At 43.4% G+C, this 15503-nt stretch overlaps 1 protein-coding gene across 2 annotated transcripts in view; it reads right to left on the bottom strand.

Annotated features, from left to right (window-relative positions):
* Positions 1–15503, bottom strand: part of pdhx (pyruvate dehydrogenase complex component X) — a 285318-nt gene that overhangs the window by 44896 nt on the left and 224919 nt on the right. For both annotated transcript variants that reach the window (XM_078220382.1, XM_078220383.1), the window contains exon 9: positions 14461–14619. In XM_078220382.1, coding sequence (XP_078076508.1) covers positions 14461–14619 — 159 coding nt within the window. The remainder of the gene's footprint in view (positions 1–14460; positions 14620–15503) is intronic.

Here is a 15503-nt window from a genome sequence, read left to right as displayed (position 1 = left end):
TTAACCTTTTGCACCAGCCTGCCATGAGGGACCTTGTCAAACGCTTTACTAAAATCCATATAGACGACATCCATGGCCCTTCCCTCGTCAATCGTTTTTGTCACCTCCTCAAAAAACTCAACCAAATTTGTGAGGCATGACCTCCCTTGTACAAAACCATGCTGTCTATCGCTAATGAGATTATTCAGTTCTTTAACCAAACAGATGCCAGATGTGTGCGATCAGCTATCAATCAGCCTCCTAAGCGAGTTCCAGTTTCTGATTTGGCTGTTTTTGTGATTGAACTCATGATTTTCTGGGGCATACCATGCTGTTGGCACTGAATTATTTACTCATTGAGGTTTTGTATTTATAGAACTCCGTTTATCAATCAAATCAGGTGTGGAAACTGACAGAGTACAAGTCTGGGCCACAGTGCAGCAATGCTCAGGTTAGATTGGGGCTGCATGTGGGGTACTTTGTGCGCTGAGTGAGGGCAGATTACTATCACTGCGGCTTGTGTCCATGTCCGTGAACTGGTGTCTCCTGGTCCATTGAAAGTTATGGTCCTTAGATGCTTGTTTTACAATCTCCTGTTGGTCTGTGCTTTTCTCTCCTATTACTCCAAAGATGGTAGTCATGATGTGGAGATGCCGGCGTTGGACTGGGCTAAACACAGTAAGAAGTCTCACAACACCAGGTTAAAGTCCAACAGGTTTATTTGGTAGCAAACGCCACTAGCTTTCGGAGCGTGCTGCTCCTTCGTCAGGTGGAGTGTGAGATCGTGGCGTTTGCTACCAAATAAACCTGTTGGACTTTAACCTGGTGTTGTTAGACTTCTTACTCCAAAGATGTGCAGGTTAGGTTGATTGGCCATGCAAAATTGCGTTTTAGTGTCAGGGGGACTAGCAAGGTTCATACTTGGGGTTACGTGGATAGGGCCTGCGTGGGATTGTTGTCGGCGCAGGCTCGATGGGCCAAATGGCCACCTTCTGCATTGTAAAGATTCTATGATACTCTCATCCATCCTCTCGCAATGGACTGAAGTTTGGCGACAGAGATGGGTATTCACAGTAAGTAGTCCCTCAACACCATGTTAAAGTACAACAGGTTTATTTGGTAGCACGAGCTTTCGGAGCGTTGCCCCTTCATCAGATGAGTGAAGAGTTCGGTTCACAAACAGGGCATATTTAGACACAAACTCAATTACAAAATAATGGTTGGAATGTGAATCTTAACAGATAATCAAGCCTTTACAGGTGCAGACAATGTGAGTGGAGAGAGGGTTAAGCATGGGTTGAAAGAGGTGTCAATTGTCTTCAGCCAGGACAGTTAGTGAGGTTTTGCAAGCCCAAGCAAGTCGTAAGGGTTACAGATAGTGTGACATGAACCCAAGATCCCGGTTGAGGTTGTCCTCGTGTGCGGAACGTGGCCATCAGTCTCTGCTCAGCGATTCTGTGTTGTCGTGTGTCGTGAAGGTCACCTTGGAGAACGCTTATCCAAAGATCAGAGGCTGAATGCCCGTGACAGCTGAAGTGTTCCCCGACTGGAAGGGAACACTCCTGCCTGGTGTCCATTCATCCGTTGTCGTAGCGTCTGCATTGTCTTGCCAATGTACCATGCCTCGGGACATCCTTTCCTGCAGCGTATCAGGTAGACAATGTTGGTCAAGTCACAAGTGTAGGATGAGGGATGAATTGGCTAAGGTAGACTGGGAGAGCAGGCTGGCAGGTAGGATAGCTGAGGAACAGTGGAGGATTTTTAAGGAGATCCTTTTCAGTTCTCAGCAAAAGTATATTCCAGCAAAAAACAAGGATTGTAAGAAAAGGGAGAACCAGCCGTGGATAACGAAGGAAATAAAGGAGAGTATTAAAATAAAAACAGCTGCGTACAGAGTGGCCAAAAATAGTGGAGAAACAAGTGATTGGGAAAAATTTAAGAAACAACAAAGAGAGACTAAGAAAGCGATAAAGAAAGGAAGGATAGACTATGAAGCTAGGCTAGCAATTAATATAAAAAATGATAGTAAAAGTTTTTATAAATATATAAAAAGGAATAGAGTGGCTAGAGTGAATGTTGGACCCTTGGAGGACGAGAGGGGGGAGTTAATAGTGGGAAATGAGGATATGGCTGAGTCTTTAAATACGTTTTTTGTGTCGGTCTTCACGGTGGAGGACACAAATAGTTTGCCAAATATTAACGATAGAGGGTTGGCAGCAGGAGAAATACTTAATACGATTAATGTTACCAGAGAGGCAGTGCTGGGTAGACTAATGGGACTGAAGGTGGACAAGTCCCCGGGTCCGGATGGAATGCATCCCAGGGTATTGAAAGAAATGTCAGAGGTAATAGTGGATGCGTTAGTGATTATTTATCAAAACTCGTTGCATTCTGGGGTAGTGCCGGTTGATTGGAAAACGGCTAATGTTATGCCGCTGTTTAAAAAAGGAAGGAGACAAAAGGCGGGTAACTATAGGCCGGTCAGCTTAACGTCTGTAGTAGGGAAAATGCTGGAATCCATTATTAAAGAGGAGATAGCAGGGCATCTGGATAGAAATGGTTCGATCAATCAGACGCAGCATGGATTCATGAGGGGAAAGTCGTGCTTGACGAACATGTTGGATTTTTATGAAGATGTGACGAGGGCGGTTGATGGAGGAGAACCGGTGGATGCGGTGTTTTTGGATTTCCAAAAGGCGTTTGATAAGGTGCCCCATAAAAGGCTGCTGAAGAAGATTAGGGCACACGGAGTTGGGGGTAGTGTGATAAAGTGGATTGGGGACTGGCTATCCGACAGGAAGCAAAGAGTCGGAATAAATGGGTGTTTTTCCGGTTGGAGGAAGGTAACTAGTGGCGTGCCGCAGGGATCGGTACTCGGGCCGCAACTGTTTACCATTTATATAGATGATCTGGAGGAGGGGACGGAGTGTAGGGTAACGAAGTTTGCAGACGACACAAAGATAAGTGGAAAAGTGAATCGTGTGGAGGACGGAGAAGATCTGCAGAGAGATTTGGACAGGCTGAGTGAGTGGGCGAGGATATGGCAAATGGAGTATAACGTTGATAAATGCGAGGTTATACACTTTGGAGGAAATAATAACAAATGGGATTACTATCTCAATGGAAACAAATTAAAACATGCTACCGTGCAAAGGGACCTGGGGGTCCTTGTGCATGAGACGCAAAAGCCCAGTCTGCAGGTACAACAGGTGATCAAGAAGGCAAATGGAATGTTGGCCTATATTGCGAGGGGGATAGAATATAAAAGCAGGGATGTCTTGATGCACCTGTACAGGGCATTGGTGAGGCCGCAGCTGGAATACTGTGTGCAGTATTGGTCCCCTTATATGAGGAAGGATATATTGGCATTGGAGGGAGTGCAGAGAAGGTTCACCAGGTTGATACCGGAGATGAGAGGTTTGGATTATGAGGAGAGGCTGAGGAGATTGGGTTTGTACTCGTTGGAGCTTAGAAGGATGAGGGGGGATCTTATGGAGACTTATAAGATAATGCGGGGGCTGGATAGGGTGGAGGCGGAGAGATTCTTTCCACTTAGTAAGGAAGTTAAAACTAGAGGACACAGCCTCAAAATAAAGGGGGGTCGGTTTAAGACAGAGTTGAGGAGGAACTTCTTCTCCCAGAGGGTGGTGAATCTCTGGAATTCTCTGCCCACTGAGGTGGTGGAGGCTACCTCGCTGAATATGTTTAAAGCGCGGATGGATGGATTCCTGAGCGGTAAGGGAATTAAGGGTTATGGGGATCAGGCGGGTAAGTGGTACTGATCCACGTCAGATCAGCCATGATCTTATTGAATGGCGGGGCAGGCTCGAGGGGCTAGATGGCCTACTCCTGCTCCTATTTCTTATGTTCTTATGTTCTTAAGTGTATGTACCGTGTACCTGGTGGATGGTGTTCTCACGTGAGATGATGGCATCCGTGTCGATGATCCGGCATGTCTTGCAGTGGTCGCTGTGGCAGCGCTGTGTGGTGTCGTGGCCACTGTTCTCCTGAAGACTGGGTAGTTTGCTGTGTACAATGGTCTGTTTGAGGTTGCACGGTTATTTGAAGGCAAGTTGTGGAAGTGTGGGGATGGCCTTGGCGAGATGTTCGTCTTCATCGATGACATGTTGAAGACTCCGGAGAAGATGTCGTAGCTTCTCCGCTCCAGGGGAGTACTGGACGACGAAGGGTACTCTGTCCACCATGTCCCGCGTTTGTCTTCTGAGGAGGTCTGTGCGGCTTTTCACTGTGGCACATCAGAACTGTCGGCCGATGAGTTGAGCACCATATCCTGTTCTTACGAGGGCGTCTTTCTGCATCTGTAGGTGTCTGTTTGCGATCCTCCTCTTCTGAGCAGATCCTGTGTATACGGAGGGCTTATCCGTAGGGGATGGCTTCTTTAACGTGTTTAGGGTGGAAGCTGGAGAAGTGGAGCATCGTGAGGTTATCCTTGGGCTTGCGGTACAGTGAAGTGCTGAGGTGACCGTCCTTAATGGAGATGTGCGTGTCCAAGAATGCAACCGATTCTGGAGAGTAGTCCATGGTGAGTGTGATGGTGGGATGGAACTTGTTGATGTCATCATGTAGTTGTCCACGAGATGGGTATTGCCAAACCCACCTCAGTTAAGTAGCCGGAAAAGCCCGATATTCGCCTGGGGAGGCAGGTGTGCGATAGAGACGGGCTCAATTGCTCTGGAAACAGAGTATTTGCGAAAGAGTGCTGAGATGGGCTGGGGTAAGGATGTTCTCCTTGGTTCTATAGGCTAGAGGAGACTTAGATGAGATATCAAGGCCTGGAGTTCACAAATATCAGCAAGGATAAGTCCCCTTCCTTTTGTCCCTCTTAAATTTAGAATTCTGAGAAGCATTATTAAACTAGAAAGAGTGCAGAAAAGATTTATTCGGATGCTACCGGGACTTGATGGTTTGAGTTATAAGGAGAGGCTGGATAGACTGGGACCTTTTTTCTCTGGGGCGTAGAAGGCTGAGGGGTGACCTTATAGAGGTCTATAAAATAATGAGGGGCATAGATCAGCTAGATAGTCAATGTCTTTTCCCAACGGTAGGGGAGTCTAAAACTAGAGGGCATAGGTTTAAGGTGAGAGGGGAGAGATACAAAAGTGTCCAGAGGGGCAATTTTTTCACACAGAGGGTGGTGAGTGTCTGGAACAAGCTGCCAAAGGTAGGAGTAAAGGCGGGTACAATTTTGTCTTTTAAAAAGCATTTAGACAGTTACATGGGTAAGATAGGTATAGAGGGATATGGGCCAAATGCGGGCAATTGGGACAAGCTTCGGGGTTTAAAAAAAAGGGCGGCATGGACAAGTTGGGCTGAAGGGCCTGTTTCCAGGCTGTAAACCTCTATGACTCTATATGCCTTCATGTTTTGTGGCTGTAAAGTCACTTCTCCTGGCTACAAGGAACATCCTGATGTAGTGTCAACTACACCACTTTTCAAATCTGAGACTATCGCAGCAACATAAATGATGGACCCCAACCCCAGTGTTGAAGCAGAGTTGATTTCAGATGGTGAAACATTTCTTCAATGCCACTGTGACACGAGGGCTCCATGAATGGGAATCTAACAGCTATATTTGGTACAATGACACCAAGGTGATGCAAGGAAAAAAAAAATCACTCTTAAGCCAAGGTAATTCTTGCGTGCCACTTTCAATTAATCACCTCAGTTGTTTTTTTTTAGAACAATCAGTTCACATGATGTGGGCATCGCTGGTTAGGCTAGCATTTAATCCCTAATTACCCTTGAGAGAGTGGTGGTGAGCTGCCTTCCCGAACCACTCAAGTCCATGAGGTGTAGGTACACCCACGGTGCTGTTAGGGAGGGAGTTATATGATTATGATCCAGTGAAGGGATGGTAATATATTTCCAAATCAGGATGGTGAGTGGCTTGGATGTCACAGTATGTTGTGCGCCGCCACTACGATCAAGTTAGACCCCTAAGCACCAGAACTTTACGACAATATGGCATTAGAAATGCTTTCCTGCGACGAGCTCAAGGCAGAAGAGGCAAAATCTTGGATGTTTGCTGCTGGTGCTTGCAATTAAAATAGACACCACATCAACGTCTCCATCCATCCACCCACTGTTATGATTCATTGAAATCCAAATACAAATCACTTCTCAGAAATTCTAGTGAGAACATTGGATTTCTTATAACAAAGTAACACTCATTGAATGAGGCAGACAAGAGAGGAGGGTAAGAAAAGCAAATGCTAATACTTTAAACAAGAGCTTGTATGAAAATGTTCAGCTGCGCAAACAAATGGACAGCATTAATCATAGACTGTATCAGTCAATCAGTATTACTCAGCACTACTCAGCACTGAAAGGCAGTCAGGAGCTCCTAATCGATGTTCCTTTTGTTTATTAAATTGACTGGGATTTTTAATGATATTCACAGCAAACTCCTTCATGACTAACGCTTCATACTAATTCCACACAATTTGAGTCATGTATGATGACAGCCGGGTTTTGCTGCTGCAGAGTTTAACCTATTCAGCAACACAAGGAATTAGATATCCGTTTATGAAAGATCTTATCCTGATCTCAACTCCACTTTCCTGCCTGTTCCACATAGCCCTTTATCCCGCTTTTCATCAGAAATCTACCTCTTCCCTGAATCTGTTGATTGATTCTGCTCCCTCTGCACTCTGGGGCAGTGAGGTCCACAGATTCATAACCCTCTGAGAGTGGTTTTTGCTCATCGCAGTTATAAACCTACCTTCTCTCACTCTATATTTATGATTTCTTGTTCTAGACTGTTCCACAAGGGGAGACATCTGTTCAATGTCCACCTTATCAGTCCCCTTTCTATACCTCAATCAGACCCCCCCCCTCATTCTTCTAAACTCCAGTGAGTACAAGCCCAAGCTATTGAACTGCTCCTTGTGCGACAGCCCTTTCATCCCTGGAATCAATCTGGTGAACCTCCTCTGAACTGCCCCCAGTGCCACCACATCCTTCCTCAAGTAAGGAGACCAAAACTGGACACAACACTCCAGGTGTGGTCTCACCAACACACTATACAATTGTAACAATGCTTTTTACTTTTAAAATCCAGTCTTTTTGCAATAAATGCCAAGATTCAATTTGCCTTTCTTATTATATGCTACACCTGCATACCCACTTTCTACGATTCATGCACAAGGACACCCAGATCCCTCTGTACTGCCGCATTTTGATTAAATAATAATTTGTCCTTTATTTTTCTGGCCAAAAATGGAACTCGCACTAATCCACATTAAATGCCAGATTCTGGCCCATTCTCCTAACCTATCAATATCCACTTGTAAACTCTATCTCCTCATCACAGCCTGCTTTCTCACCTATTTTAGTATCATCCGCAAATTTTGCTATGTCACACTCTGTCCCTGCTTGCAGATCATTTATATAGATTATAAATAGTTGAGGTCCGAGAACTGAACCCTGCGACATTGCCATCCAGAGAAGGACCCATTCATCCTGACCTTCTGCTTTCTATCAGTCAACCAATCCTCTATTCAAGCCAATACTCTACGCCAACCCCCTGGGATATAACCTTCTGGATCATTCTTTTTTGCGGCACCTTGTCAAATGTCTTTTCGAAGTCTAGATATACCACATCCATAGGTTCCCCATTATCCACCTTGATTGTTACATCCTCCAGCATGTTTGTCAAGCACGACTTGCCTTTCATAAAATTGTGCTGACACTGGTGAATTGAGTTTTGTTTTTCCAAGTGTTCAGTTGTGTCCTCCTCAATGATTGACTCCAGCAACCTCCCCACCACAGAGGCCAAACTAACTGGTCTATACTGTCCCACTTTTTGCCCCTCTCCTTTTTTGAATAAGAGTGTCAAATTAGTGTGTTTCCAATCCACCGGGACCTTTGCAGAATCCAGGATATTTTGGAATACCATAACTAATGCATCCACTATGTCTGCTGCCACCTCCTTTAATACTCTAGGGGACAGGCCATCAGGCCCCGGGGACTTATCTGCCTTTAATCCTACCAGTTTATTTAATACCTTCTCCCTAGTTATAGTAATTGCACCAATTTCCTCTGTAGTAACTGCAGCTTTTAGTGCCTCTGCCATTTCCGAGTTTCCCATTATTACCTCGCCATTATCATCCTCTAAAGGGCCAACAGTTACTTCCACTATTCTCTTCCTTTTTATATACTTTTGATATCACTGCTTATGTTTTCTGCTAGTTTCTTTGTAGTTCATCTTAGCTCTTTTGATTTTGCTTTTAATAACCCTTTGCTGACGTTTTCCCAAACTCCAGAGCGCCACTAATTTTGTAGTATGATATGCCCTAGTTTTCGCTTTTAGGAACTTTATATCACTGAAGAGTTCTTAAGATCCGCAGCATAAAACTACGCAATGTTGCTGATAAGGTCAATGTCAACAGCAGTGCAGAAAAACATTCCACGGCTCTTCACAAGAACATTATCAAACAAAATCTAAAACCGAGCCACATCGTAAGATATTCAGGCAGATGAACCGAAGTATGGTCAAGCACAAAGATTATAAGAAGGGAAGGGAAGTAAAGTGGGAAAATTTAGGGTGGAAATTCCGGAGCTTAAGGCCTAGGCAGCTGCACACACGGCCACCAATAGTGAAGCGATTTGAAATCGGGGATGCACAAGACAGCAGAATTGGAGGAATAAGATAATATGGAGTGGTGTAAGGCTGGAGGACCTTACAAAGATCGGGTGAGACAAGATACTTCTGTTTATTTTCCTCAATGAGGAAATGGCACAAAGTGGGATATATTTATTAAAGAGAATTGCGTACAGAGCTATAGCGATTTAAGTATATATTCTACAGCAAGGAATTGAGTGTATATTCTTTGTCAAAATTTTATCAAAAATGGATCCAATTCAGCTTTACATTCTTTAGAGTCCCATCATGGAAATATAATGTAACTCCATCACATTTAGATGACATAATGATTGGACACATCACTGGAAGGAGCTTAGGCTGTGGGTAGCAAACCACAAAGTGCTTGACAGGAGTCCAATCAGAGAACTCAATGACCAGCAGCTTTAAAGTCTAAAGCAAAGCAAAGAGGCTGGATTGAGGCACAACAGTAAGTGCCTTGCTGGCTCCCTATGGCTGATTTCATGGGTGGCACAGTGGTTAGCACTGCTGCCTCACAGCACCAGGGACCCAGGTTCAATTCCGGCCTCGGGCCACTGTCAGTGTGGAGTTTGCACATTCTCCCAGTGTCTGCATTGGTTTCCTTCGGATGCTCCAGTTTCCTCCCACAGTCAAATGATGTGCAGGTTAGGCGGATTGGTCATGCTAAATTGCCCCTTAGTGTCGAAAGATGTGCAGGTTAGCCATGGTAATGCATGGGGTTATGGGGATAGGGTGGAGTGGAAGGCCTGAGTGGGATGCTCTTTCGGAGAGTTAGTGCAGACTCGATGGGTTGAATTGCCTCTTTGTGCACTGTAGGGATTCTATGGTTCTAATCTGCATGAACGTAGCATCCTTATTTAATGACATCACCCGATAGTTTTTTGAAAAATGGCATAACTTTGGGAAGGATTTCGCAAATGAGGTCAAAGGTGAGTTCTCAAATTTCCAAAGGGGAGTTCTCAAATTTCCAAAGGGAAGTATCATAACACGAAAACAGAAGCAAAATACTGCAGGTGCTAGAAATCTGAAATAAAAACAAAATGCTGGAAATAGTCATGTCAGGCAGCGCCTGTGAGGAGAGAAACAGAGTTGATGTTTCATGTTCTGTTTTTATTTCCGATCAATAACATTCTGTATCTGGGGAGATGAAGATACTTTTATAAGTAGGACAATATTTTAACATTACAAAAAGAAAACACCACACCTCCAATGACATTGTAGATTGTAAACTGGTACAATGCTCCTGCCCTTAAAAAACACCCATATCTTGTTGCCATGGTGATGCTTGTTTTAGGTTGACTGCCCTTTAAGACAACAAAATCTAATTGGTTTATTAAACAGCCTGAGATCAATGTTCTGGGACTGCCTTAGTGTAATGAATAGGCTGGAAGCAAGACTGGAGAGTCCTAAACAGAGAGAGTATCCAATGCAAAAGGTAACCATAGAATATTAAGAACATTGCTGCGTTGAATAGCTGAATAATAGTCTTCTGGTTTCATTTTGCACAGTAATGCAAAACACCAGTGAACTTTACAGCTCATTAAATTTCCTCTTCAGTTGAATTCTGACTTTACCATTCCCAAGTCAAGATATTCTGATTATGATCCCTGTGGGCCCCTGAGACCAAATTCAAAGGGAATGATACAAAGGTGATCTGCATTTCAAAAGCCAGGCCTGGTCAACTGGAGCTGATCTGTGCTAGGAAAAATGACCCAACACCCTTTGCAAAGACACCGTTAAAGGGTGGAAGTAATGTGACATGTAGGCAGTTAAATTACCTTGTTATACTGAAAAAATCTCAGTCTGTCATTTTACTATCAACAAGCAACACAGAAAAGGAGCTCTGCCTAAGCTGACGCTTGGCTCCAACTACATTATTTCTACTGGAACATTTGCACCATTGCCTACAATACTGATTCATCTCTGTGGGCCTCTCTCATTGTTGAAGTCAATTCTACTGGAAAAGTGAATTATCCAGCATCAGTTTTCAGTCTGCTGACCTCTGTGAAGGAAGACCTCATTGGACTTTGATTTTGGATTCTGGACACATGTGAAACAATAATTCTTTTCTCTGTGGTCTTTGTCCTGTAAATCATTCTTTCTCAATCCCTCTTTTTACTATATGAGTGCACAGGCCATTGTGCACCCTCCTCCTGCATTTTGAGTGCGTATAAATAAACTAACCCTTTGAGTTTATCCTACCTCAAGTTTGCTGTGGGGTTAATAGAAAATTGGACCACACCAGAACTGAGCGATTAGCAAACACATCTCTGCTATAAAGGGGAAACAAAGCTTTGTAAATAACCACTGTTTACAGACCTGAGGTGAGAGGAGAAATCATAACTGTTTAAATTAGCGTCCTCCTGTTCGTAACAATAGATTAACTTGTTGTAGAATTGACCAGCACCATTTTTTGTAACAAATTAAATAAGAGCTTGTTGAAAGAAAATATATGTATGTGCTTGAAAGCTGAATTATTGAAGTGTTGGCTTTAATTTTAGTAAGTGATGAACAGAAGAGAGTTTAGGTTGGCACGAGGAGGCCCATGATTTTGGTTTGATTTATTGTCACATGTATTAGTATACAGTGAAAAGTATTGTTTCTTGCGTGCTATACAGACAAAGCATACTATTCATAAAGGAGGAAAGGAGAGAGTGCAGAACGTAGTGTTACAGTCACAGCTAGGGTGTAGAGAAAGATCGACTTAATGCAAGGTCGGTCTATTCAAAAGTCTGATGGCAGGAGGGCAATTCTGAATGCACTATGGCTGAGATGACCACACATACAGGAGTTATATTAAGTTGATCTTTCTCTACACCCTAGCTATGGCTGCAACACTACATTCCACACCCTCTCCTTTCCTTCTCCCCATGTACTCTATGAACTGCATGCTTTGTCTGTATAGTGCGCAAGAAACAATACTTTTTATTGTATACTAATACATGTGACAATAATAAATCAAATTTAAAAAGTTTGTCCAATTGTCCACATTAATGTCAATGTTCCTGCACTTGAGAGACAAATGGCAACACTGCCGCCCATTTTTGTCACCTTCATGAAGAGTGGGTTAGAGAAAGCAAAGTGGCTCACCATCCATCAGGAGTGGAAGCATGAACTCAAGGGCATTGAAGGGATCACCTCAAGAGCAATCAAGTGGCAAACTGACACTGAATACATGTTGCCAACAACTTGTTGGGTGCCAACCACAACCAAATCCACGGCACTGTGCAGCAAGTGGGTGCCAAAGGAAGAAGAATGAAGTGCAGTATTAAAAGAGGATTCCATTGTCAGGGATATAGACAGATCCATCAATAATCACAATCCAGGGTCCCAAATGGTACACTTTTCTCAGGCAACGAGGTATGGGATAAAATGGAATAGCTGCTAAAGATTGTAGAGGGAAGGAGAACAGGTAAAATGCTCATGTTGAGATATACAAGGACTTCCGTGAAAGGAGTTTCGCTAGTTAGGAGATAAATTGAAAAGGAACACTTCCAGGTTAATCTCAGGATTTCTCCCATGTGCTAGAAATATAGGAACTGGAAGACAATGAAGTTAGATGCACAGCTGGAGACCTGGTATATAAGGTACGGTTTCAGACTCTCTGCTGGAGCAGAAGCATTCTGCACATCATGGAAGGCTTTCAGTTGTACAAGGATGGGACCCAATGTTGGCAGAGAATCTGGTGTAATGCGAGATTTCATACTAATGTGGTGGATGGAAAGGAGAAAAAAATGATGAGAAAGGATAACTGGGAGTAAAAACCACAGTAAGACAGATAACATCAAAAGGAGGATGGACTAAAATGAGTAAAACTGCCAAACAGACAGAGACATTTGAGGTATAACATAAAGGTAGGTAACTATTTGAGAAATGGAATCACAACATTGGTATGTTTGATATAAAAGTTAATTAGTAGAGGAAGACAGGAATTAAGGTATTTGGCTAGGGAACAGTCAATGATAAAGTTATTTGGCAGGGGAACAGTCAGTTAAAACGGTATTTGACTAGGCAACAGTCAGGGTAAAGGTATGAGATTAAAAGAGAAGAAATCACAACAAACTGAATTGAACAATTAGGAAGAAATATATAATGCAAACAATAGAAAATAGATTATTAGGAACAGAAAAGTCAAAATTAAACTGAATTAAAGAAAGAGTCACACAAGAAATCAAGTCTAATTTAATAAAAGGAATCAAAGCGGAATGAATCAAATGCAGAGAATCAAAAGCAAGCTTAGAAAAGGCTGCAAAATAAAAATTGGCACATAAAATTGGTCAAAGGATTTTATAAATGCGCAAAAAAAAAGAAACAAGTGTCAGACTGATTAGAGAGGGGAAAATAAATCTAATGGAGGATAAATGAATACTTTGCTGAAACAGCACTGAGTTGGTGAGAAGTGCAAAAGCACCAAGGCTCGAGAGTGCACAGTCTAGAATGCTGAGGGAAATGAGGAAGGAAATAGCGGAGAGAGAGTCTGACCACAATCTTACAAACATTCTTCAATATGGAAGTTGTGCTTGATGACTGGAGAATTGCCAGCACAAATTTGTCTTCATTTGGAAGCAGATCGGTAATCTTACTCGCACACCACAGGATGGATGGTGTGGGAAGTGGGAAATGTTATCTTGGCGGAACAAGGAGAGCTGTGGAAGTTTGATTAAACATTTAACATGCACTCAATCTGACTCAGGATTATAGATGCTTTATTAAGGACCATCATCCAGGATTAATATCTCTCCCTTTGATGAGTTTAAATTTCATCTTTCTAAAAAAAACTTAAACAAACAAATAAATGCATGTATAATACCTCATGGAAAATTATATTATCCTTGCTGCATTGCCTATTCTGGCTCATTAAATAAAAATCATACAGATTTTTCTTCCTAAATAACTTCACATTTTGGTAATTTGTTATTCTGCAGTATTTTCCTAGTTGGACAAGTTGGCGAGAGATGGACTTCCAAATATAATGCCAACTCTGGGCTGTCACTGGTTCCAATGGAGATGGGTCTCTATGTTTCCCCACTTAACAGTGCCCTATACCATCCGAGGTACCTAGATGGTAGCCAGATATCAGAAGGGTTCATTTGCACTACAGATTTAGCATTGTTGCTAAACTTGGGTAAACTTGAGAAATTGAGAACTGAAGCAGGTCCCAAATGTGTTCTGGTGCCAGATCATGCCTGACTCTGGACTTAAGTTGAATTTCCACTTTGCATTGATACTAGTGTTATAGCGTAAACGTGCCCTTAGAGTAATGGGCATCACAGGTGTGAATGCATGTCCTGCCACTCATCGGGCAGGATTTTCTGGTTGTTCCCACCGGCAGGTTCTTCCAGTTCAGCTGACGTGGGAACAATGGGTGCAAATAAGGAGAAATCCGGTTGCCAGATATGGGGCCGGAAGATCCTGCTGCCGACCAATGACGGGATGCTTCCGCTGCCGCAGAACATTCTGCCGTGGTAGTGGGGAGCGGGGAGAAATCCCGCCCAGTCACTCTGCAGCATGCAGCAAGGCTTTAGGCAAGAGACCTCATATCTTGAGCAGCTTTGTTATCAGACACCCATTACCGTACCAAAAGTCAGTGTTTCTTACAATAAAAGCAACAATCATGCTAAGCTGAAACTGTTTTATTCAGAATGCTAAAATTCATCTTCAATTGTATTGAAATTCACAAAACACTGGATAATCTATCATTGTGATTGGAATAGAAATATTAAGATGTATTAATTCCATCTAGACCAACATGTTAACATTTATAGTGGTGAAAGGTTTAAATAAAATGCTGATTTTTGTTGCTGTATTCCCACCACATTCAGACCCTCCTGTCCTACCTTGACCAATGTCGAAATTTCCTCTACTCCTTTTGTAGCAGCGTCTCGCACGATTGGTGTCATGAGGCCACGATCCGTAGCAACCGCCACCGCGATGTCGATGGAGCCAAGCTGATGAGGGCCCTCGCTGCTCCAGATGGAGTTCACATCTGGCATTTGCTTCAAAAGATTTTCATCAAGAGAAAAGGGAGGGTGTATAAGGAAGGTGTGAGGCGGTTTGGGGGTGAATGGTGGAGGGAAAAAGATAGCTGTCAGAGAAAGAACTGTAGCAGGCAGAACAAAATTCTTGTGGTATACAGAGGGACAATTTACCATCAAATTATAATGCAGACTGTAGATTCAGTGACTGTAGAATAGTGTTCTAAATCTTTTATGGTTAACCTTGCATCTATGATGTTATTCTTGACACCTTAATGTCTGCCAACAGTCTGCTTCTATTTACCCCCTTCCAAGCTCAAGAATTGGGCACTGCCAGTGTACCAGGGGCCGTGCCAAGGGGGAGGGGGCTATGACAGGGAGTGTCATGCAGAGGTGGAGCATGAATGGGGTCATGATGGGAGCAGCATGTTGAGGGTCACATCAGGGAACCCATGGAGAGGGCCCCAATTTCCCGATGCTGGCGACCTGTGTCAGGGATGAGATGGAGGAACATGCTGCTGATGAGGGAGGACCACGATATCTGTGGGGGGGAAGGAGGGGGTCTCCCAGTGCACTGAGAGATTGGCTTGCCTTTGTGAAACGGCACCAGAGTGCTCTGAAGCAGGGCTTCCTGGTATGTTTAGGCCACAGCCTCCCAGTGCTGGCACGCAACTCACCACTCTCCCAGCAAGTGGTTTGAGTGTGGGATGATTGCGGTGCGGAGTGCGCCCGAGAGACCAGCGCAGATTGCTCCGATATTTTCACTGTTACGACACTTAGATTTTTGGAGAAAAATTCCACCTCATATCTATGCCATCATCTACAAGCTGACAACCATATTCTCTCATGGGTTCTTTAGATGGTTTTTGGCATATTTCACACATCCTTTGTTTTACTTATCCCAC

The sequence above is a fragment of the Mustelus asterias genome, chromosome 9, assembly GCF_964213995.1.
Source record: "Mustelus asterias chromosome 9, sMusAst1.hap1.1, whole genome shotgun sequence".
In the NCBI taxonomy this organism is placed as follows: Eukaryota; Metazoa; Chordata; class Chondrichthyes; order Carcharhiniformes; family Triakidae; genus Mustelus; species Mustelus asterias.
This window is presented reverse-complemented; position numbering and strand designations above follow the sequence as displayed.